Source organism: Mya arenaria, chromosome 10 (genome assembly GCF_026914265.1).
Source record: "Mya arenaria isolate MELC-2E11 chromosome 10, ASM2691426v1".
NCBI lineage: Eukaryota > Metazoa > Mollusca > Bivalvia > Myida > Myidae > Mya > Mya arenaria.
The window spans coordinates 18,556,958-18,580,587 of record NC_069131.1 but is presented as its reverse complement, the minus strand read 5'-3'; the positions used below and the strand labels follow the sequence as shown (position 1 = coordinate 18,580,587).

Genomic DNA, 23,630 nt, shown 5'->3' with positions numbered 1-23,630 from the left:
TGATGATGATATAGCAAAAAAAAAGAAAATTGTCGAAAACTGACATAATCTTGGTATCGATGTGTACAATGCATTGAAACTTATTAACTGAAGTACCACCTAGTTTACAAAAACAATTTTCGCAGTGTTTTCGTTTTGTTCCATTAAAAAAGATTGCTGGGTATGTCTACCGAGTAGAATTCATTCCTTATGCGTGATTGGCTAGTCTATGTTATCACGTGATATTCCCAAGTTAGGTATATAGCTTAAATGTACCACTCGATTAGAGTAATCCTTCGTAGCTCAGTTTATACAGCGCTCAACTGCAATTTTTTGGCGACACGGGTTCGAACCCGGTCTACGACACAATTTTTGTTTTTACATTTTGGTACTTTTTTACAATTATGATATCAAAGCGTAACACATTCTATTTAAGACATGTCCTGAGCTTCATTACAGAAAAATTGGTGCCAATCTGGTGTACAGTCCCTTTAACAAAAAAATAAACAATCAGCCAATTATTGTTTAAAAGCCAATACCGTTGGTATTGGAGTTCTATGCAAATGTTTTTGATCCAGATAACTAAACGCTTATAACATCTCCCTTCATGGCTTCTGCTCAGTTTTTGGGCGCCCGTAAATAGATTCATAATTTAGTGGTCAACATTATAATTTGTTCATTGAGAAGGCTTTTTTATTACCATAGTATCATTCCGTTCAAACTACATGCTAATAGGTGCACTGCCAATCAAGATAAACATTAATGGTTAAGGATCTATCAGTATGTTTTTAACAGAAGAAATGGTTAATTCAAAGAGGTAATTTTGGTAAATGCATACTGATTACTTTAAATAATGGTTTAAGATTGTTAGTATGTTCTTACAAACTTATTTGATGTTAGTATATGCTAACAAACAAATGAAGGATATTTGTTGATTTCAGTGTAAGATCGTATCTTATTTCACAAGTGTCATAGAAAAACATATTTTCTTGAGTGGCGAAGAATACGATCTTACACTGAAATTAACAAATTTTCTGTTTATTTTTTTGCTTACTTTCGGAGTTAAATAAGTATTCAATTTTATTTTCCTTAATAACCCCATTTTGAATTTTATATATATATATATATTTCGCCGCTTCTCGTGGGACTTAAAATTAAAGTTTATGACGTAGCTGTCAATTTCTATTTCCGGTTCGTTGAGAAAAATTTATCCGATGCCTTTTTCATACTATATTATTCACTCGTTTTTTCAATGTAAACATGAAATAAACATTAATCTAAGAAGACTTATAAGTGCATCTATGTTCCAAAAAAATAACGAAAGCACTTCACATTTATACAGGGCATGAATATGTGACCAAATTTCTACGCTGCCATTTATTGAATACAAATTTGAAGGTCGATCGTGTTAGCACAAACAATTGCGAATAATCATTGGATATAACCCATTTTATTTTAGTATAAGAGTTTGTTTCATGATACATCCATGGGTATTGAGTTAACCATCAATGTCAGAGACCCGTCTGAGTTGTTTGAAGAGAGGTGGTTTTCCTCGAAAAGGGTGAAGACCATGCTAGTTTTCTGACAAACTTTGAGGCGTAGGTGAGGTGAATAATCATCACCAGTTTTCCTCGAAAAGCATGAAAGAAAAGTTGTATTAGTCTTCTATTTTGTAAAAACTACCAACTTAGTGGACAGTCTCTGTTTATATCAACCGCTTCACCTTATTAAAGTCAAAAACGGCTGACTGCTGATAAACCGAGATAAATATATTGGAAAACAGGGGAAATACTGAACTATATTAGGGCATCATGTTATTTTGACCACTTACGTATGTGCTCATGTATGTTAATAAAGGGTTTAGGGGACTTATGTCGTGTTAATATTACCTCAAAATCAGTAACGATAGCAGGCGGCTTGTACAAGCAATGCCGTAGAGTATTCCGTTTTAGACAAGATCTGGTCGTGTTTAAGACAAACTTCACTCTTTCATGAAATCTTTCTGGACCTTTGTCCTTGCCTGCCGTGAAATATAAATAATCGGAATACAATCTGAAAAATAGAACAACAGTGTGATATATATATATATATATATATATATATGTGTGTGTGTGTGTTCACTTCAAATGGAAGCAACACAACTACTGACCTCGTTATTATGCTTTGACACAAAATAAGCTACAATCGAACCCCGTTGACTCGAATTCACAGCGGCCGGCGAAGATATCTCGAGTCTATTGGAGCTCGAGCCAAGCGGAAATCAGTTAAAAGAAGTCGGACCTGTACATCCAGTTTTAGCTAACGAGAAGATCGCGTCAAGCGAAATCGTGCCATCGGGGTACAACTGTATACATCTGCTGCCAAAAGTACAAAACTGTGGACTGTGGAAGCTTCTTTAGAGAGCTTTAAAAAAAGAGATTACTGTCGATCATACAATAATATTTATTTTGGAAACATGACATTCATTATTTAATATGGAAATATCTAACATACCTGTCAATAGGATTTCTCAAAATCGCAATAATTTTTGCATCTGGATTAAAATGGTGAATATAATCGGCATTGGTATATAAAGGTTCAGTGAGGTTCTTGTATTCTGGCAGAAAGGTCCAATAATCGTTGTCCCACAGGGTGGAGGCACTGCAGTCGCCTGAAGAGACAGCGGCATGTAAACTATGCAGTCGAACCCGGCTGGTTCGAACTCCGTTGGCTCGATTAACTCTGTGGCTCGAACTAGATGTTAAGGGCCGACTTTTTTATACCGAAGGTAAGTATTCCCGCCTGACTCGAACTCTCTAGTTCCTGTTCGATACAACGGGGTTCGACAGTAGAACACATTGCGTAGTAGTTTACATTTAATTATTTTAGCAATGACTTCATCAATAACCTCATTACTGAGACCATTTCCTGGGTAGGCACGAGTACTGATCCTCTTCTAATGAGGGGGCAAAGCGAACGTGGTGCCCTTGTCGCTTATGCTAATGATCAATTGTCTAGCGGCGGACACCTAGACCACTAGACCACCTATTACACTCATAATCACGCTTATATTTCAGAAAACACTGTCCTCCTTTGTTATCATTGAATCTTGGTGTTCTAATTAAAATAACATCCTTGCTTACTTTGTTTATTTAAAAAAGGATAGCTTCCATTCTCGACAAGAGAGCGGAGCTTTTTAAATCGATTAGTCTGCTATTCTTTTCTTATCATCCTTACCAACAATAACTGGATGGAAACCGTCGGGGTCTTTCTTTGCGTTAATTTGTCTTGTTGCAGCTCGGAAGTATTCCTCATAAGAAGCCCAATAAGGATTTGAAGCTGAAAGGAAAGGCTCAAGTATTATGTTACTGTAGAGGAGTACGCTCGGTTACTGATCATACAAGCAATACTTCAATCACTCAATCCATCAATCACGCAACGCCCAATCACTCAATCAATCGATCAACCAGTCAGTCAATCAATCAATCATTTAAACAATCGATCAATCGATCAACCAGTCAGGCAATAAATCAATGAATAAATAAGTCAATCAATCAATCAACCAGTCAATCAATAAGTCAGTCAATTAATCAATTAATCAACCAAATAAATAAAAACATACAAAGCCATGTTTTTTATGGAGTCCCAAAATAAAAATGTTGCTCGATATATAACAACATCAACATAACATGTCAAAGATTAAATTGTCCAATATACATATTTTTGTGTGCGTTAAATTTTTATTCAAATGCATGTACTTTTTCAATATTTAACCTACAGTCATGTTTTGCATTTTGTAGTCTAAATAAAAAAATAAGTCAAAATGTTCAGCCCTTCGTACGTTGAAGGATAACACTAATATATAAAACCTTATAAACATTGAGCGATAAGTCAAATGTATAGCATGTTGGACATTTAGCGATAATGCCAACAGCCTGTCATGGTTATGATTAAATCGAAGCTGTTTCAGCATTTTTGACGTTAAACGATTCAGCAAATGCATTGCCTTAAACGATTAAGTTGTCCAGTGTAAATTAATTTTGTTAATTTAACGAAGACTCAATGGTAAATGTCAACATACTTACAGAATCTCTTTCTCGTTAGCCAGTGTGGTTCTTTTACAACATTCTCTGAGATTTCCCGGTGTTTGGTAATCCTCCTAAACAAGTCCGTAGTGCCGGACTTCGGGGCACCAATAAGATAAAAGTATGGTATACACTGTAAAGGCAGTTTCCGGTCTTCGGTTTGCTCAACAGCGTAGCATGGATTTCTATATTCTTCGAGGAATGTAAACGGCTCCTGAAACATTCAAATGGTACATGTCACTATGTGTAATTCGAAAGCTGTTGTGTTTTAAAAATGTAACTTTTTTCTCCTAACACCGTATACAACAGGAAAGTCAAAATGTAATCCAACGTTCCAAGAAGCAATACGGTTATCAATTAGTTCTTAATTGTACAATGATAAATTATTTATGGCATGAATGTAATACAAAACAGTACATAAATGACAGGGTGTTGTGATGAGTGTTTTTGAGATTGAATGCATTTGTAGAGGATTTGTCACGAGTCGTCCTATAACAAACAGTTTTATTGAACGAGTTTATGAAATTTGTTAGTAGGCGAGCTTATTAACATATTTACTGAACGAGTTGATCAATGTGCTCTGAATAATGAATGTGTCATATTCTGTGTGTCACGGGCTTTTTACGGGTAAAACATACCGAATAAGAAGTACCTGTTCCACTTACGCTCCTGGTAAGCATTGGTAATTATTGCGCTACACGCGTTGCAGTTGTGTTTGGATGACAATGATTGTGATCTTTTTACCTACTTATTTACGTTTGAAGCTACTGCAATGACATCTTGACCAATATATCGTTGTTGTTCTTGGATTACCTTAACTAAGGCCTACTTTCTTATTTTTGAGTACAACAATGAACTTTCGACCATGTGTATTATTTTGAAAATAATCTGTAAATGGTGTGTTTCCGTGATATTGTGTCCTTTTGGCGTATTTGTTATGCTACTGGAACAAATACTGGACCATGATGCAGTTCTGCAAGCAAATATTAAAATTGACATTGCCAGGTGACCTTTTTTATAAACTTTTTTATTTTTAAAGCTACAGCAATGAAATTTCAATGTTTTGAAAATAAAAATCAAGCTTGGATATTTGGTTTGAAGCATTGTCTAATTATCCTCAACTAAGAGTGTTAAATTTATGCCCCTAAATTTAAGATTTGTTCCCGATGATCACCTGTGTTGATAACAGAAAAAAAACAAGTTGTATACTTGCAGCAGACCAAAAAATGGCACCGTCTATCAGCACTTTCAGTGATTATTGATTCTGGTACTCTACAGTATGATTTTCAACTGCACATGGACATGGACTCATACTGAGACCTCTCGGGGTCTCGGGTCCATTTTTCACCCCAGTGACATTACTTGAAAATTACTGCTTCAAGGCCTCTACAACAGGCTACATACCAAATATATAAGGCCATGGCCTTCCGGTTTCAGAGAACTATGACAGAAAACATGATCCCCCCCCCCAACTTTGACCCGAGAGCCATAATTTGTTGTTTCTTGCTACAATGCACATCCATATAAGGCTGCAATGCCAAATATCAAAGGTCCATGCCATGCAGTATCAAAAGAAGACGAGTTTCATAATTCCACCTTATAAGAATATAGAAAACTTGTGACTTTATCGGAGGCGCTAGTTTTAATCAGAGACATAAGTTGAACACTCTTCTTAATGACATTATCATAAGGCTACATACAAAATGTCTAGGGCATTGGCCTTGTTGTTGCAGAAAAGAAGATTTAACCGTAAAACGTATATAGAAAACTTGTTTCCCCTGGAGCGGGTCCACTTTTCAAAGCAGGGAGATAATTTGAACAATCTTGGTAAAGGACCAATACCTGAATATCAATACTATGGGTCTGGGCTAGCCATCCTCGGCACCCCAGCGCATCATAACCTATATGATACCCTGGGCAAATCCGCTGTAAAATATCATACTTATGAATAATAAATAAGGTGAAATCTAGCCGCTTGATTGGTCGCATGTGACACACCTTATGCGGTGCGGAAATGGCCGACAAGTAACGGATGTAATCTCGGTACGAAATAATCCAATAAGATCACGGCTTAAAAATCGTTTTAGGCAGGATATTGTTAAATATGCCAGTGGCTCTTCACAAAGAAGATTCTTTCCTTTTGTTATCGGCTATATCATTGGTCAAGAAATGCTTAGGAATATTCAAGATTAACGAGGTTTCCCTAGCCAATTTGCCCTGGGAATCATATAGATTATGATACGATGGGGTGCCGAGGATGGGGCTAGCGGGCTTCAGAGAATATGTTTATTGTTGTGCTTTTTTAATTTTACCACTGGACAATTTCTTTTAATTTGCTATGAATTTAAAAGGATTGAACTTAAACCAGTTTAAGAAAAAAAAAGTGTAATAAAGTAATAAACATATTTAAAATCACTAAACTGTTTTAATGCCGAACTGAAACGGCCCCCAGATTTTCACAAACATGCGTTTGTGGTGTTTTGTGCTATTCTTTCATGTTTTTCTTGTTTGTGAGTTTTTGTTTTTGTGTTCTATGTCTTTGGCGTTTACCCAGTGCCATTAACCGGGTTTATGTTTAAATCTGTTTGCTACTGAGCTTGTTTCTGTAGTTTTTCACATAAGTATTTATCAAACAAGAAAGAAAAATACATGTTCGAATTTCTTGATTATTTCCAATATCACAAATTAAGTGTTTACAGATACGTCGAGTGCTTAATTTAATAACGAAAACGAAATGAAGCAAAGTTATATTCCACATGTGCAATATAAACATATTCGAAATATTTGTTTTTAACCGTATAACTGGGATATAATGTGATAACTAGTCATATCAGATAATAACAGATCACACTTACAAAACACACTTTCTCAATCAATGTGTAAAGCCGTACCTTACAAATACAAGCGAGCTCAAATTTTGCAGTATGTCCGACATATTGACGAATAATTAGGTTCTTACCATTTTCATAAGGTCAACATGTTCAAAATTTCTTGGGAACTTCCTGGCTACCAGTTTTATAGGCGCTGGCTGCTTTCGATTGTTTCCGCTCGATTCAGGATATTTTGAACCATTCTTATTGGTGATGTTTCTGTTCTCATTCAATGTGACATTAAATGCCTTGTTGTACTCATTTGGTATACCTTTAACGCTGGAGTTCAAACTAACCTTCTGCCATTTGTCTGTTTTATGGTCGATTTTATCTGCTAAGAGTTTATTCAGTGGAATCAAGTTCTTTGTACTTGTCTCATAATGTATCTCTGAATCTTGCCCATTGCCTTTCGATCCCTTTATAGATTTTGATGAAACGCCTTTGTTTCGCACAATCTGTTCACTCCGAACGCTTTGGTTCGCTAGATTTTTGTTTACTTTTAGCTGTATAAGGAAATCGCTCTTCAGAACGCCAACATGATACTTGTAAAATGTAAAATACAATAGCAACAGAGGAACAACCGAAATGAGCACCCAAACAATATGGCGTCTACCTCTTCCATGGTTATTGAAACAGCATCTTGGATAAACCTGCAGCAAAACAAATATAAGAACACGAGCTTAATAAAAGTTTAAGACTTAACACTCATGTTCAATAGCAACTTATTGTACCATGATATTTTGTAATAAGGTGAATTAAAACTGCTGAATTAAAAATCAGCATGCAGGATATTCTACATTATATGTGTAAAAAACAGCAAGGCATTGCCTCGGATACTCTTACACAGCTTGTTAACACGTCAAAGACGCTACAAGTCATAGCGACTTCGTACACATTCTACATGTAGGTTTATATCATACCGGGTATACATTCTACATGTATGTTTCTATCACACCGGGTATACATTCTACGTGTAGATATATATCATACCGGGTATACATTCTAAATGTAGGTTTCTATCACCACGGGTATACATTCTAGATGTAGGTTTCTATCACACCGGTATAAATTCTACATGCAAATATATATCATACCGGGTATTCATTCAACAGGAAAGTTTCTATCACACCGGGTATAAATTCTAGATGTAGGTTTCTATCACCACGAATATACATTCTACATGTAGGTTAATTTCACACCGGGTAGACATTCTACATGCAGGTCAATATAACATCGGGTACGAATTCTACTTTTAGGATTATATCACACCGGGAAGACATTCTACATGTAGGTTTATATTATCATACTGGGGTAGACATTATACATGTAGGTATATATCATACAGGGTAGACATTCTACATGTAGGTATATATCATACCGGGTAGACATTCTACATGTAGGTTTATATCATGCCGGGTAGACATTCTACATGTAGGTTTATATCATACCTGGTATACATTCTACATGTAGGCTTATATCATACCGGGTAGACATTCTACCTGTAGGTATATATCATACCGGGTAGACATTCTACATGTAGGTTTATATCATACCAGGTAGACATTCTACATGTAGGTTTATATCATACCGGGTAGACATTCTACATGTAGGTTTATATCATACCAGGTAGACATTTTACATGTAGGTTTATATCATACCGGGAAGACATTCTACATGTAGGTTTATATCATACAGAGTATACATTCTACATGTAGGTTTATATCATACCGGGTAGACATTCCACATGTAGGTTTATATCATACCGGGTAGACATTCTACATGTAGGTTTATATCATACCGGGTAGACATTCTACATGTAGGTATATTTCATACCGAGTAGACATTCTACATGTAGGGTTATATCATACCGGGTAGACATTCCACATGTAGGTTTATATCATTCCGGGTAGACATTCTACATGCAGGTTTATATCATACCGGATAGACATTCTACATGTAGGTTTATATAATACCTGGTATACATTCTGCATGTAGGTTTATATCATACCGGGTAGACATTCTACACGCTGGTTTATATCATAGCGGGTAGACATCCTACATGCTGGTTTATATCATACCGGGTAGACATTCTACATGCTGGTTTATATCACACCGGGTATGCATTCTACATATAGGTTGATATTACACGGGGACACATTGTTCATGTAGAGTTATATCACACCGGGAAGACATTCCACATGCTGGTTATATTATAGCGGGTAGACATTCTACATGCTGGTTTATATCATACCGGGTAGACATTCTACATGCTGGTTTATATCACACCGGGTATGCATTCTACATATAGGTTGATATTACACCGGGGACACATTCTTCATGTAGGGTTATATCATACCGGGAAGACATTCCACATGCTGGTTTATATCATACCGGGAAGACATTCCACATGCTGGTTTATATCATAGCGGGTAGACATTCTACATGTAGGTTTATATCATACCGGGAAGACATTCCACATGCTGGTTTATATCATACCGGGAAGACATTCCACATGCTGGTTTATATCATACCGGGAAGACATTCCACATGCTGGTTTATATCATACCGGGAAGACATTCCACATGCTGGTTTATATCATAGCGGGTAGACATTCTACATGTAGGTTTATATCATACCGGGAAGACATTCCACATGCTGGTTTATATCATACCGGGTAGACATTCTACATGCTGGTTGTTACACACCGGGTATGCATTCTACATGCTGGTTTATATCACACCGGGTATGCATTCTACATATAGGTTGATATTACACCGGGGACACATTCTACATGTAGGGTTATATCACACTGGGAAGACATTCCACATGCTGGTTTATATCATAGCGGGTAGACATTCCACATGCTGGTTTATATCATACCGGGAAGACATTCCACATGCTGGTTTATATCATAGCGGGCAGACATTCTACATGCTGGTTTATATCATACCGGGTAGACATTCTACATGCTGGTTATATTATAGCGGGCAGACATTCTACATATAGGTTGATATTACACCGGGGACACATTCTACATGTAGGGTTATATCATACCGGGAAGACATTCCACATGCTGGTTTATATCATAGCGGGCAGACATTCTACATGCTGGTTTATATCATACCGGGAAGACATTCCACATGCTGGTTATATTATAGCGGGCAGACATTCTACATATAGGTTGATATTACACCGGGGACACATTCTACATGTAGGGTTATATCATACCGGGAAGACATTCCACATGCTGGTTTATATCATAGCGGGCAGACATTCTACATGCTGGTTTATATCATACCGGGTAGACATTCTACATGCTGGTTTTTATCACACCGGGTATTCATTCTACATATAGGTTGATATTACACCTGGGACACATTCTTCATGTAGGGTTATATCACACTGGGAAGACATTCAACATGTAGGTTTTTATCACACCGGGTAGACATTATACATGCTGGGTTATATCACACCGGGTATGCATTCTACATGTAGTTTGATATTACCCCATGGACACATTCTACATGTAGGTTTATATCATACCGGGTGTACATTTTACCTGTAAGTTAAAAGCACACAATAGCACACAGGTACACATTATACATATATGATTATATCATAACGGGAAGACATTCTAGATGTAGGTTTGTACATTTTACATGTAGATTTATATCTTAACGGGTTAACATTCTACATGTAGGTTTATATCATACCGGGTTAACATTCTACATGTAGGTTTATATCATACCAGGTCAACATTCTACATGTAGGTCTATATCATACCTGGAGTATATTCGACATGTAGATTTATATCACACTTGGTAGACATTCTACATGCTGGTTTATATCACACCGGGCAGACATTCTACATGTCGGTTTATATCATACCGGGTATGCATTTTACATGAAGGTTAATAGCACACCGGGTACACATTTTACATGTAGGTTTATATCATACCGGGAAAACATTCTACATGTATGTTTGTACATTTTGCATGTAGGTTTATATCATACCGGGTTAACATTCTACATGTAGGTTTATATTATACCTGGTATACATTCAACATGTAGTTTTATATCACACCTGGTAGACATTCTACATGCTGGTTTTTATCACACCGGGTATACATTTTACATGTAGGTTTATAGCACACCGGGTAGACATTTTACTTGTAGGATTATTTTATACCGAGAAGACATTCTAGATGTAGGTTTGTACATTCTACATGTAGGTATATGTCATACCGGGTAGACATTCTATATTTCTATATTTAAGTATATATCATACCGGGTAGACATTCTACATGTAGGCATATTTCATACCGGGTAGACATATTATATGTAGGTATACTTCATAACGGGTATTCATTCTACATGTAGGTTTATATCATACCGGGAAGACATTCTAGATGTAGGTATACATCATACCGAGTAGACATTCTACATGTAGGGTTATATCATACCGGGTAGACATTCCACATGTCGGTTTATATCATACCGGGTTGACATTCTAAATGTAGGTATATATCATACCGGGTAGACAGTCTACATGTAGATTTATATTAAACAGGGTAGACATTCTACATGTAGCTTTATATCATACCGGATAGACATTTTATATTTAGATCTATATCATACCGGGAATACATTCTAGATGTAGATCTATATCATACCGGGTAAACATTCTATATGTAGGTTTATTTCATACCGAGTAGACATTCTACATATAGGTTTATATCATACCGGGTAGACATTCTATATGTAGGCATATATCATACCGAGTATACATTCTACATATAGGTGTATATCATACCGGGTAGACATTCTATATGTAGGTATATATCATACCGGGTTGACATTCTATATGTAGGTATATATCATACCGGGTAAACATTCTACATGTAGATTTATATTAAACCGGGTAGTCATTCTACATGTAGGTTTATATCATACCGGGTAGACATTCTATATGTAGGTTTATTTCATACCGAGTAGACATTCTACATATAGGTTTATATCATACCGGTTAGACATTCTATATGTAGGTATATATCATACCGGGTAGACATTCTACATGTAGATTTATATCAAACCGGGTAGTCATTCTACATGTAGGTTTATATCATACCGAGTAGACATTCTATATGTAGGTTTATTTCATACCGAGTATAACTTCTACATATAGGTTTATATCATACCTGGTAGACATTCTACATGTAGGTTTATATCATATCGGGTATACATTCTACATGTAGGTTTATATCATACCGGGTAGACATTCTACATGTAGGTATATATCATACCGGGTAGACATTCTACATGTAGGTTTATATCATATCGGGTATACATTCTACATGTAGGTTTATATCATACCGGGTATACATTCTACATGTAGGTTTATATCATACCGGGTAGACATTCTACATGTAGGTATATATCATACCGGGTAGACATTCTACATGTAGGTTTATATCATATCGGGTATACATTCTACATGTAGGTTTATATCATACCGGGTATACATTCTACATGTAGGTTTATATCATACCGGGTATACATTCTACATGTAGGTATATATCATACCGGGTAGACATTCTACATGCAGGTTTATATCATACCGGGTATACATTCTACATGCAGGTCAATATAACATCGGGTACGAATTCTACTTTTAGGAGTATATCACACCGGGAAGACATTCTACATGTAGGTTTATATTATCATACTGGGGTAGACATTATACATGTAGGTATATATCATACCGGGTAGACATTCTACATGTAGGTATATATCATACCGGGTAGACATTCTACATGTAGGTTTATATCATGCCGGGAAGACATTCTACATGTAGGTATATTTCATACCGAGTAGACATTCTACGTATAGGTTTATATCATACCGGGTAGACATTCTATATGTAGGCATATATCATACCGAGTATACATTCTACATATTGGTTTATATCATACCGGGAAGACATTCTACATGTAGGTATATACCATACCGAGTAGACATTCTACATGTAGGGTTATATCATACCGGGAAGACATTCCAAATGTCGGTTTATATCATACCGGGTAGACAGTCTACATGTAGATTTATATTAAACCGGGTAGACATTCTACATGTAGCTTTATATCATACCGGGTAGACATTCTATATTTAGATCTATATCATACCGGGAATACATTCTACATGTAGATCTATATCATACCGGGTAAACATATTATATGTAGGTTTATTTCATACCGAGTAGACATTCTACATATAGGTATATATCATACCGGGTAGACATTCTACATGTAGGTTATATCATACCGAGTATACATTCTACATATTGGTTTATATCATACCGGGTAGACATTCTATATGTAGGTATATACCATACCGGGTTGACATTCTATATGTAGGTTTATATCATACCGGGTAGACATTCTACATGTAGGTTTATATCATACCGGGTAGACATTCTATATGTAGGTATATACCATACCGGGTTGACATTCTATATGTAGGTTTATATCATACCGGGTAGACATTCTACATGTAGGTTATATCATACCGGGTAGACATTCTACATGTAGGTTTATATCATACCAGGTATACATTCTACATGTAGGTTTATATCATGCCGGGTAGACATTCTACATGTAGGTATATATTATACCGGGTATACATTCTACATGTAGGTATATATCATACCGGGTATACATTCTACATGTAGGTATATATCATACCGGGTAGACATTCTATATGTAGGTATATACCATACCTGGTAGACATTCTACATGTAGGTATATATCATACCTGGTAGACATTCTATATGTAGGTATATATCATGCCGGGTAGACATTCTACATGTAGGTATATATCATACCTGGTAGTCATTCTATATGTAGGTATATATCATGCCGGGTAGACATTCTACATGTAGGTATATATCATACCGGGTATACATTCTACATGTAGGTTTATATCATGCCGGGTATACATTCTACATGTAGGTATATATTATACCGGGTATACATTCTACATGTAGGTTTATATCATACCGGGTATACATTATCAATGCTTCGAATACCGGGAACCAGTATTGTGGGCCGTTTCAATAAAAAAAACTTGGTCGGTCTTAGTCGTAAATTGAAATTATCTTTGTGTCATATTTCTGTTAATGTGCGTTATATTTAATCGAGCTGAACTTAAACCAGTTTAAAGAAAGAAAACACAAAAACAAAGTGTTGCCATTTCTAAAATAATACAATTATTAAACTATTTAAATGCCTTACTGAAACGGCCCCCAGATTTTCACCCTGTAATGTTTTTGAAACAAACTTCACAATCGAATGAAAACAAAAAAAGTAGTACCTCTCTTTGTTCAGTCATTCTTCCCTATAGCAGCGACGATGCCACTGGTAAACGTTCAACTAGAAGGCCCCACTTTACGAGATTAACAGCTATGATCCTATAGTAATAATAATATAATAACAAAGCAAACAGGCATATATCATTATCTTAATACTGTCGTACTTCTTATAAGATTTTTGACAACTGTTTAAATTATACTTGTTTTATTCATATATATAAACATATCATCGAATTATTGCACGTTTAAAAGTTAATCACGTTGCAATCTTTTGAAAACATAGATCTGAACAATTGGCCGATAGTATAACAGACTATAATTCCAATTATTAGATAAATGCATCCTCTTTAATCAGCTTAGTGTATTTAGACATCCGTTTTTCTTTTTCATTATTTTTAAATCCTTTTTTTTTGTCAGATGAAAATCAAGAATTGGTGACTGCTGATTTACCAAAATAAATGTACGGCAAATATGAAAAATAATGCCATCCCTTTGGAATAAATATAATATCAAACACTTAGAGAGTAAGGACTCATTATTTTGACTATGAAGTGCTTCATTACGTTATATTCAAATTTATTTTAACACTGATACATTTTTACTTTTAGTGGAATAAGCACCATCAAAAAAAAGTTGCTATTTTTTTTTTAAATTCAAAAGTATGAGGAAAAACTAGTTAAGAAATCCGACCCATAAGCTCTCTGAAATTGCCATTGACCTTGATGTTAAATAATGATGACTAGTATAGATTAATTGCTAGATTTCCATCCATTTTAAATGGATGCGGCGAGGGGCTCTTTCTTATTGCATAGAAGACTATATATGCCTGTTTCTAGACGAACCAAGAACACGATCGAAACAATTCTTCTTTTTTACATGTGAATGATATACATCAAATCGTGGGTATGAATAAATAAAGGATCTCAAATGAGTGTTTATTTTGTATCAAATTTATTAAACGAGTTCATTTAAATGCGATAAAAACGAGGCTCTGTCGAGTTTTTATCGTTTTTAAATGACGAGTTTAATAAATTTGATACAAAATAAACACGAATTTAAGATTCCTTTTATAACATAACGCATTTACGGTCGAAATCTAGGTCAAAGTTTCTTCAATACACTTCTCTTGTCATAGTGCCAAGTATTTACCTTGTGTGTTATTAGGATGCTTCATCCGCAGGAAAGAAAATAACCGACATAAAAACTTTCTATGAAAGCTGCACTCTCACAGATTTACCGTTTTTACAACTTTCTAATTTTTTGTCTTGGAAAGAGCACATTTTTGCGTAAATATCTACAAACCAGTAGTAAAAGATTGCTTTCAAAAGATAAGATCGCAGATTTTCATATTTCCGTTCCGAAATTAATGTTTTATGGATAAAGCTGTTACTAACGGTTTAAGAAAAACTCAAAACATCAATTTTTTAACTTAAATATAAAATTCTGCAATCTAATGTTTTGTCAGCAGTCTTATATGACTGGTTTACATGCATTTTCGCATAAATTGGCTCGTTCCAAGACAAAAAAATAAAAAAAAGTTGTCAAAACATTCAATCTGTGAGAGTGCAGCTTTAACAATAAAAAGCATAAATCATGTCTCAATTGTGAACCGATTTTCATTAGATTTATTAAAAACAACAAAAATACATATTTCAAGCAAATCAATAAAAAGAGCAATGACATAACTGCGTGACGTCATAAGTAATCATGCAAGTGTTTACATGTCTTTTGGTGGTTGAAGTTTAAAAAGAACATAAGTCAGCGTCACAGTCGCTTTCAATAGTGCGAATTCGCTTTGTAGCTGGTCGATTACAGCATGGATTTTTGTCATTTTGATGGATGTGCACATGGACATTACTTCCGTGAATGGAAGCACCACAAAATGTTGTAAAATCCACCAGATAAAGTGGCATTTTATGTGGAATCAGTGACTGTGACAGTGTGTGAACTTGAGCATTGCTGGCGAACTGCCTAGAATGAGCATTTTTTAAGACGACGGGTATTTTGACTGGAGTTCAGGATGCTGAACATTTCCTTTATGTGTTGATTGAAATTTATGCGGCTATAGCTGTTTATAGATGCAATGTTTTTGTGTACCGATGTTTTCATAAATAATCTGGTTCGCAGGAACATTGTTATCATTCAATTTCTGGACGAGCTATTTTCTGGCGCTGTGATCACCGACATGATTTCTTTTGAAACATCGTTTCTAATAATTGTTTACATATTTGACAGCGCGTATGAATAAATATTTATGTGATGCGTTACTTAATTTACATAGTTATTACACTAGTTATATATGAAAATTATTGCATATGGCCATATCACTCCTGCTCCGTAAGTTATGTTATAAATGCCGTTTTCGGACAGTACGCAAATACAGACTTTAGTTCAACATTTTTATTTGAGTCCATACACTTTGAGGGGTGGCGGTAAAAAGGGTTAACAAAGGGATAAAAATCCAGCATTTAATTTTAAGTCGCCTTTTAAAGTTTGGCATCATTTGAACGATATTTCATCACTGATTAATGAGGTACAAATTACATGACCAAACGCACATAGTACACTTTTATTTTAAATAAAATTTGACGTGAAATGACCTATTTTGCAATCTTTACAGGAAGACAGATTTTTTTGATGATTCTTTTCGGTACAAATTTTACATTTACTTTACATGTCCATAAAACCCACATTATATGCCAGTATAACCACAATGATCAAACCCCTATATATCCCTTATAACCGGATTAAGCTCAGTGCACTACATATTCCTGGCTTGGGATAAAACCATACTACGTTAAAAGTAGTAGTAGAAGTAGTAGAAGTAGTAGTAGTTGTAGTGGTAGTGGTAGTGGTAGTGGTAGTGGTGGTGGTGGTAGTGGTGGTGGTGGTGGTGGTGTTGGTGGTGGTAGTAGTGGTAGTGGTGGTGGTGGTGGTGGTGGTGGTGGTGGTGGTAGTGGTAGTGGTAGTAGTTGTAGAGGTGGTGGTGGTGGTGGTGGTAGTGGTAGAAGTAGAAGTAGTTGAAGTAGTAGAAGTAGTAGTAGTAGTAGTAGTAGTAGTAGTAGTGGTGGTGGTGGTGGTGGTGGTGGTGGTGGTGGTGGTGGTGGTGGTTGGTGGTGGTGGTGGTGGTAGTAGTAGTAGTAGTAGTAGTAGTAGTAGTAGTAGTAGTGGTAGTAGTAGTTGTTGTAGTAGTGGTAGTAGTAGTAGGAGGAGCAGCGGCAACGTGTACGGGATAAATAAACGGACCCCGTGCACGTCACGTGTACGGGATGGATATACGGACCCCGTACATGCAACGTGTACGGGATTGAAATACGTCCTCTTACACGCAACGTGTACGGGATGGAAGTTCGGACCTCGTACACGCAATGTGTACGGGACTGGAAAACGGATTCCGCCTCAGTTATGAATTCCTGGACCGCCAGTGTTATTGACATCAATATGTCATACTACACATATGCAATAAACAAAAACAACATGTAATCTGAAATGTAGTCTCTAAGAACTATTGTTAAAAGATATATCCTACTTAACATGTCAGTAACTATGTTAGATCACTGTCTAACGTATAAATCTCTAGAACTACTTTCACAGGATTACATATAAGCCGAATTGTAACAAGGGATGTATTCCAATGCATTCGGTAAATTATTAAATCATGCTGCAGGTACAAAATATTACAATATATTTGATATAAAATACTCTCCTCAGAAATAATTCTGTGTTAACTTTACGTTAGATTCTTGAAAGGCATCTGGAAATATTGCCCCTTTTTAGTTTAGAAGTCGTTAACATATATGGTGACGTAATCAAGTACATATGAAAACAGAAAATTGCAGCGCCACTCGTTTTTAGTTTTTCGTTTTGCGCTTTGTAAAACAAAAATCGATAAATGGTATGAATGAATCAATTTCTTGTCTTGATTTCCGTGAGTAAAATTGAAATCATGGGAAAGAAAAAGAAAAAAAACCCTATCAATTTTGGTTTTCTATTCAGTCATAACAAAAACGAAAAAATGATTTGAATGTTCCTTTTTCATTTTTTTACTTTTAATCATAAAAAAACGAAACACGTTAAAAACGGTAAATATATGCTAGCTGGTTTTTCGTTTTTCGTTTTACACTTTGTAACAAAGAAACGGTATATATAAATAGTTTCCTTGTTTTGTATTCCGAGGTTATAATTAAGAAAATGAAAAAGCCTATCAATATTGGTTTTCTATTCAATCATTAGACAAACGAAAAAAAAAACACATTTGAATGTTCCTTTTATTGTTTTTTTTTTTTACTTTCAATTGTAAAAAACGAAAAACAAAAAGACGGTATATACACGGACCCTCCTTCCCCGTTAAGTTAGAAAAACCCGTGATAGAAAAACCATTAGAAAATGTGACAAAATGTATATATATCTTAGTCTAGACTTTTAAAAGATGCACTCTCAATGCATTAAAAACTGTAATCTTTGGCAGTATTTTAAGAAATTAAGATCCGTTTTAATACTGTGATATATATGTTTGAATTGAATGATTTTTTACAGAAGCTAAATCTGAGACAAAATATATTTTTTTGTCTAAACGGTCAATCTGTGGGAGTGCACCTCTGAACAATTCAACCAGTCCATTCCCAGGTGTGATGATAATACATAAATATAAATCTTTGATGTACATGACATTGAAATATTGTCAATGTATGTTAACTAATAGTTAAAGTAAATTCAAAACATAGCTTGTATTTATTCATTAAGGCATTATTTCGTTTCCCCCTCAAAATTGTACAAGCGTTCCAAAATTCTACTTAAAAATTATTTTGAGCTCACAATGTTGTACCGTAATTAAAATGACAAACTCACATTTCATCAGAATTAAAGTTTATCCGGTCGCTAAATGGTGCACGTTCGAATTATTAAAGCAATTGCACGGATCACAGACATAATAACTAACTAATAATCGAAGTCCCATCTAAAAAGATATCAATTATTTTATTATATCTTATTATATGCTTGCTCGTAGTCTTCCTTTTTGCTATTTAGCTCAAATAATGACACAGATGATATCTATTCTCGCGCTTTCTGAATCCAGCTGTTACGTTTGGCTATTAATTTTACGCTGATGATTGGATGTTCGTGAAGTTGGCAGACTGGCAGGCTGGAAGCCTGGCAGCGTGAAGTCAGCAGCCTGGCAGACTGGCAGCCTGGCAGCGTGAAGTCAGCAGCCCAGCAGACAGGCAGCCTAGCAGTGTGAAGTCAGCAGCCAAGCAGACTGGCTGTCTAGCAGCGTGAAGTCAGCAGCCCAGCAACTGGCAGCGTGAAGTCAGCAGCCCAGCAGACTGGCAGTCTAGCAGCGTGAATTCAGCAGCCCAGCAGACTGACAGCCTCTCGTCTTTGCAGAGCGATAAAAATCGAGTTAAATTCTAGTAAGATTACGTTAAATAATCAGTGTTCTGTAACATTATTTTACATCTTATCTTTGCTTTAAAGTCATTAAACTCGGAATCATACGTTACACATACATAAAGCCTTGTATGCAGCCCGTGTAAAAATACCATTATACGCCTTAGGCTGCCCGGGGCTGCCAGAAGCGTGAAATCAAAAAGTCGAGTTAAGCTATAAAATAAAACCATCATACTCTCATTATTAATTACCTTTTAGAAAAAGGATAATCAAGAAAAACATAGTTCACGAAACAAGGACGTCGCATATTCAAAGCCGCTTTAATAACCATATGTAGTGGTCGTTTTTACTTTGCCTGAAGATATTTAATTTACTTAAAAAAAGATAAAATGAACTGGAATTTCAAAGAAAAAGACAAGCTAATATATTTTCATTAACGAAAATAGAGATAACGAATGTAATAATTCGCGAAGGATATTTTTTTCAATTATCTATTTAATTTTTTATTAATATTAAGTTATTCACCAAATAATATGTCCATTCTTTTTATATTAACTTGATAGACCATGAAGTAGCATCTAAATCACACTGGAAATAAGAAACAGATTTGAAATCCCTTGATATTATTTGAGTTAAAATCTCGTGAAAAAACAGTACCTTAATTTCAGCAAACATGGACGGGATGACCTTACTTTATATTGGGAAAAGAAACACCAGTGCAGCTCAACTAGAACATATCGCTAAATCAAAATAATTGAAAATGTTTCAATATATTTATTTGAAATATTCTTATTGAACTAATCAGGTAGTATTTGATTTTACTACTCTCGCGCCTCAAGAAATCTGGTGTGCAAAAATCTACTCGAGTGTTATAAAGCTTGAATCAAAACGCTGTACAAATAAACCTATTGAATTAATCGAGTTCATTTTATACTAGATGTATTTTTTGAATATTGAGCAATGATGTTTATCGACATAATGCACAGGAGAATGCGCGTTTAAATCTTGTATAGCTTTAGTCTTCTTAAAACCATTCCATGCTTTAAAGCAACTGTGCACCTGATCAAATTGCAAGAAAAAAAGAAAATTGTCGGAAACTGACATAAACTTGGTATTTAAGTGTACAATGCATTGAAACTTACTAACTGAAGTACCACACAGTTTACAAATTATTTAAGTTTAACAGATATTTCGTCTTTTTCCATTAAAAAAGATTACTGGGTATGTCCAGCTAGTAGAATTCATTCCCAATGCGTGATTGGCTAGTCGGTGTTATCACGTGATATTACCAAGTTAGGTATATAGCCGAAATATACCACTCTTTTGAAGTAAGTATTCATAGCACAGTGGATACAAAGATAGAATGCCATTTTGCCGACACGGGTTCGAACCCGGTCTCCGACATAATCTTTTTTTTTACATTTTGGTACCTTTTAACAATTATGATATCGAAGCGTAACATATTCTATTTAATAATTGTCCTGAGATTCGTTACAGAGAAAAACTTTTTTTGGTGCCAACCTAGTGCACAGTCCCTTTAATGTGGAATAATCAGTCGACTTTGAGATTGAAGAATGACTATAAGGAAAACTACAGGGACAAACCCGTAAGTCAAACTTTCAAATAAAAACCATGTTAAGAGTCACAGGTAAAACCCAAACGGGTGACGTTTAAAACTGAATTACTCAATAAAGATAAATAATCCATTTATCTTATCATACTTTAATGTTTAAACCTTTTTTCGGCTTTGTTTAATGTTGCACTTTTTCAATAATTGTTGGTGAAAGTATAAGTTTGGGCGCCTGTAAATTAGCCTAATCTCCCAGTGAGTTATAGTTTACTTTTCACTGACCGTGCCAAGACGGTTACCCCAAATGTAGTATACAAATCCCTAGTGATTTCTAACTTACTTTTCACTGACCGAGCCAAGTTGATTACCACAACGGTTGTATACCAACCTTCAGCGATTTCTAACTTACTTTTCACTGACCGTGCCAAGACGGTTACCCCTAATGAAGTATACAAATCCCCAGTGATTTCTAACTTACGTTTCACTGACCGAGCCAAGTTGGTTACCACGACGGTAGTATACCAACCTCCAGTGATTTATAACTTACATTTCACTGACCGTACCAAGACGGTTACCCCAAATGTAGTATACAAACCCCCAGTGATTTCTAACATACATTTCACTGACCGTGCCAAGATGGTTATCCCAAATGTAGGATACAAACCCCCAGTGATTTTTAACTTATTTTTCACTGACTCTGCCAACACGGTTACCTCAACATTTACCGATGACGCTATTTTAATATTTGTTTAATGTTTGTTGCCTTAAAGCGTTTTGGCTCGTGTTTAATGTAAGTTTGGAAATTATCTTTGTGCCTTTAAACATAACATTGTCTATAGTTCGGGCTACTTGGCGCATCCCTCTAGATTTGTTATTTAATAAATGACAATGCAATTCTTGGCTACTTATACTTAATTTTTGGGTCTTCTGTTGACTTTCTTGGACGGTCTAACGCTTAAAGTCAGTATCGGTAATGATTTGGGTAGCACCAGAGTTATATTCCTTTGACGCTCAAGTAATGTTTATGAACGTAACGTCAAGTGAGACATACTACTTTAGCTATGTTTATGAACGTAACGTCAAGTGAGACATACTACTTTGGTTATGTTTTTGAACGTAACGTCAAGTGAGACATACTACTTTGATACTACTTTAGTAATGTTTATGAGCGTAACGTCAAGTGAGACATACTGCTTTAGTAATGTTTATGAGCGTAACGTCAAGTGAGACATACTACTTTAGTAATGTTTATGAGCGTAACGTCAAGTGAGACATACTACTTTAGTAATGTTTATGAGCGTGACGTCAAGTGAGACATACTACTTTAGTAATGTTTATGAGCGTGACGTCAAGTGAGACATACTACTTTAGTAATGTTTATGAGCGTGACGTCAAGTGAGACATACTACTTTAGTAATGTTTATGAGCTTAACGTCAAGTGAGACATACTACTTTAGTAATGTTTATGAGCGTAACATCAAGTGAGGCATACCACTCTATTAATGTTTATGAACGTAATGTCAAGTGAGACACACCACTCCAATAAAATTTATTACTGTATCATCTAGTGAGACATAGCGCTCCAGTGATGTTTATGAACGTAATGTTCAGTAAAGCATAGCACTCTGGTAATGTTTAAGAACGAGCACTCTTGTGATGTTTATGAACGTTTTCAGTATAACATAGTGCTCTAATGAAGTTTATGAACGTGTTCAGTATAACATAGCGCTCAAGTGATGTTTATGAACGTTTTCAGTATAATGTAGCGCTTTAGTGATGTTTATGAATGTTTTCTGTATTACATAACGCTCTACTGATGTTTAAGAACGTGTTCAGTATAACGTAGCGCTCTAGTAATGTTTATGAACGTGTTCATCATAACTTAGCACTCTAGTGATGTTTATGAACGAGTTCAGTATAACGTAGCGCTCTAGTGATGTTTATGAACGTGTTCAGTATAACGTAGCACTCTAGTGATGTTTATGAACGTGATCAGTATAACGTAGCGCTCTAGTGATGTTTATGAACGTGTTCAGTATAACGTAGCGCTCTAGTAATGTTTATGAACGTGTTCAGTATAACGTAGCACTCTAGTGATGTTTATGAACGTGTTCAGTATAACGTAACACTCTAGTGATGTTTATGAACGTGTTCAGTATAATGTAGCGCTCTAGTGATGTTTATGAACGTGTTCAGTATAACATAGCGCTCTAGTGATGTTTATGAACGTGTTCAGTATAACGTAGCACTCTAGTGATGTTTATGAACGTGTTCAGTATAACGTAGCACTCTAGTAATGTTTATGAACGTGTTCAGTATAACGTAGCACTCTAGTAATGTTTATGAACGTGTTCAGTATAACGTAGCGCTCTAGTGATGTTTATGAACGTGTT

The 23,630-nt window shown here is 35.5% G+C and overlaps 1 protein-coding gene across 1 annotated transcript; it reads right to left on the bottom strand.

The window, feature by feature from the left end:
• Positions 1-1,452: 1,452 nt before the first annotated feature.
• LOC128204416 (carbohydrate sulfotransferase 15-like) lies at positions 1,453-19,229 on the bottom strand. Its single transcript, XM_052905832.1, has 8 exons — positions 19,128-19,229; positions 14,282-14,378; positions 7,003-7,563; positions 4,044-4,257; positions 3,196-3,297; positions 2,473-2,629; positions 1,960-2,031; positions 1,453-1,609 (listed from the first exon to the last, which is right to left on the bottom strand). The coding sequence occupies exons 2-8, from the start codon at positions 14,297-14,299 to the stop codon at positions 1,453-1,455; spliced, it is 1,281 nt and encodes a 426-aa protein (XP_052761792.1). The 5' UTR covers positions 14,300-14,378; positions 19,128-19,229.
• Positions 19,230-23,630: the final 4,401 nt, after the last annotated feature.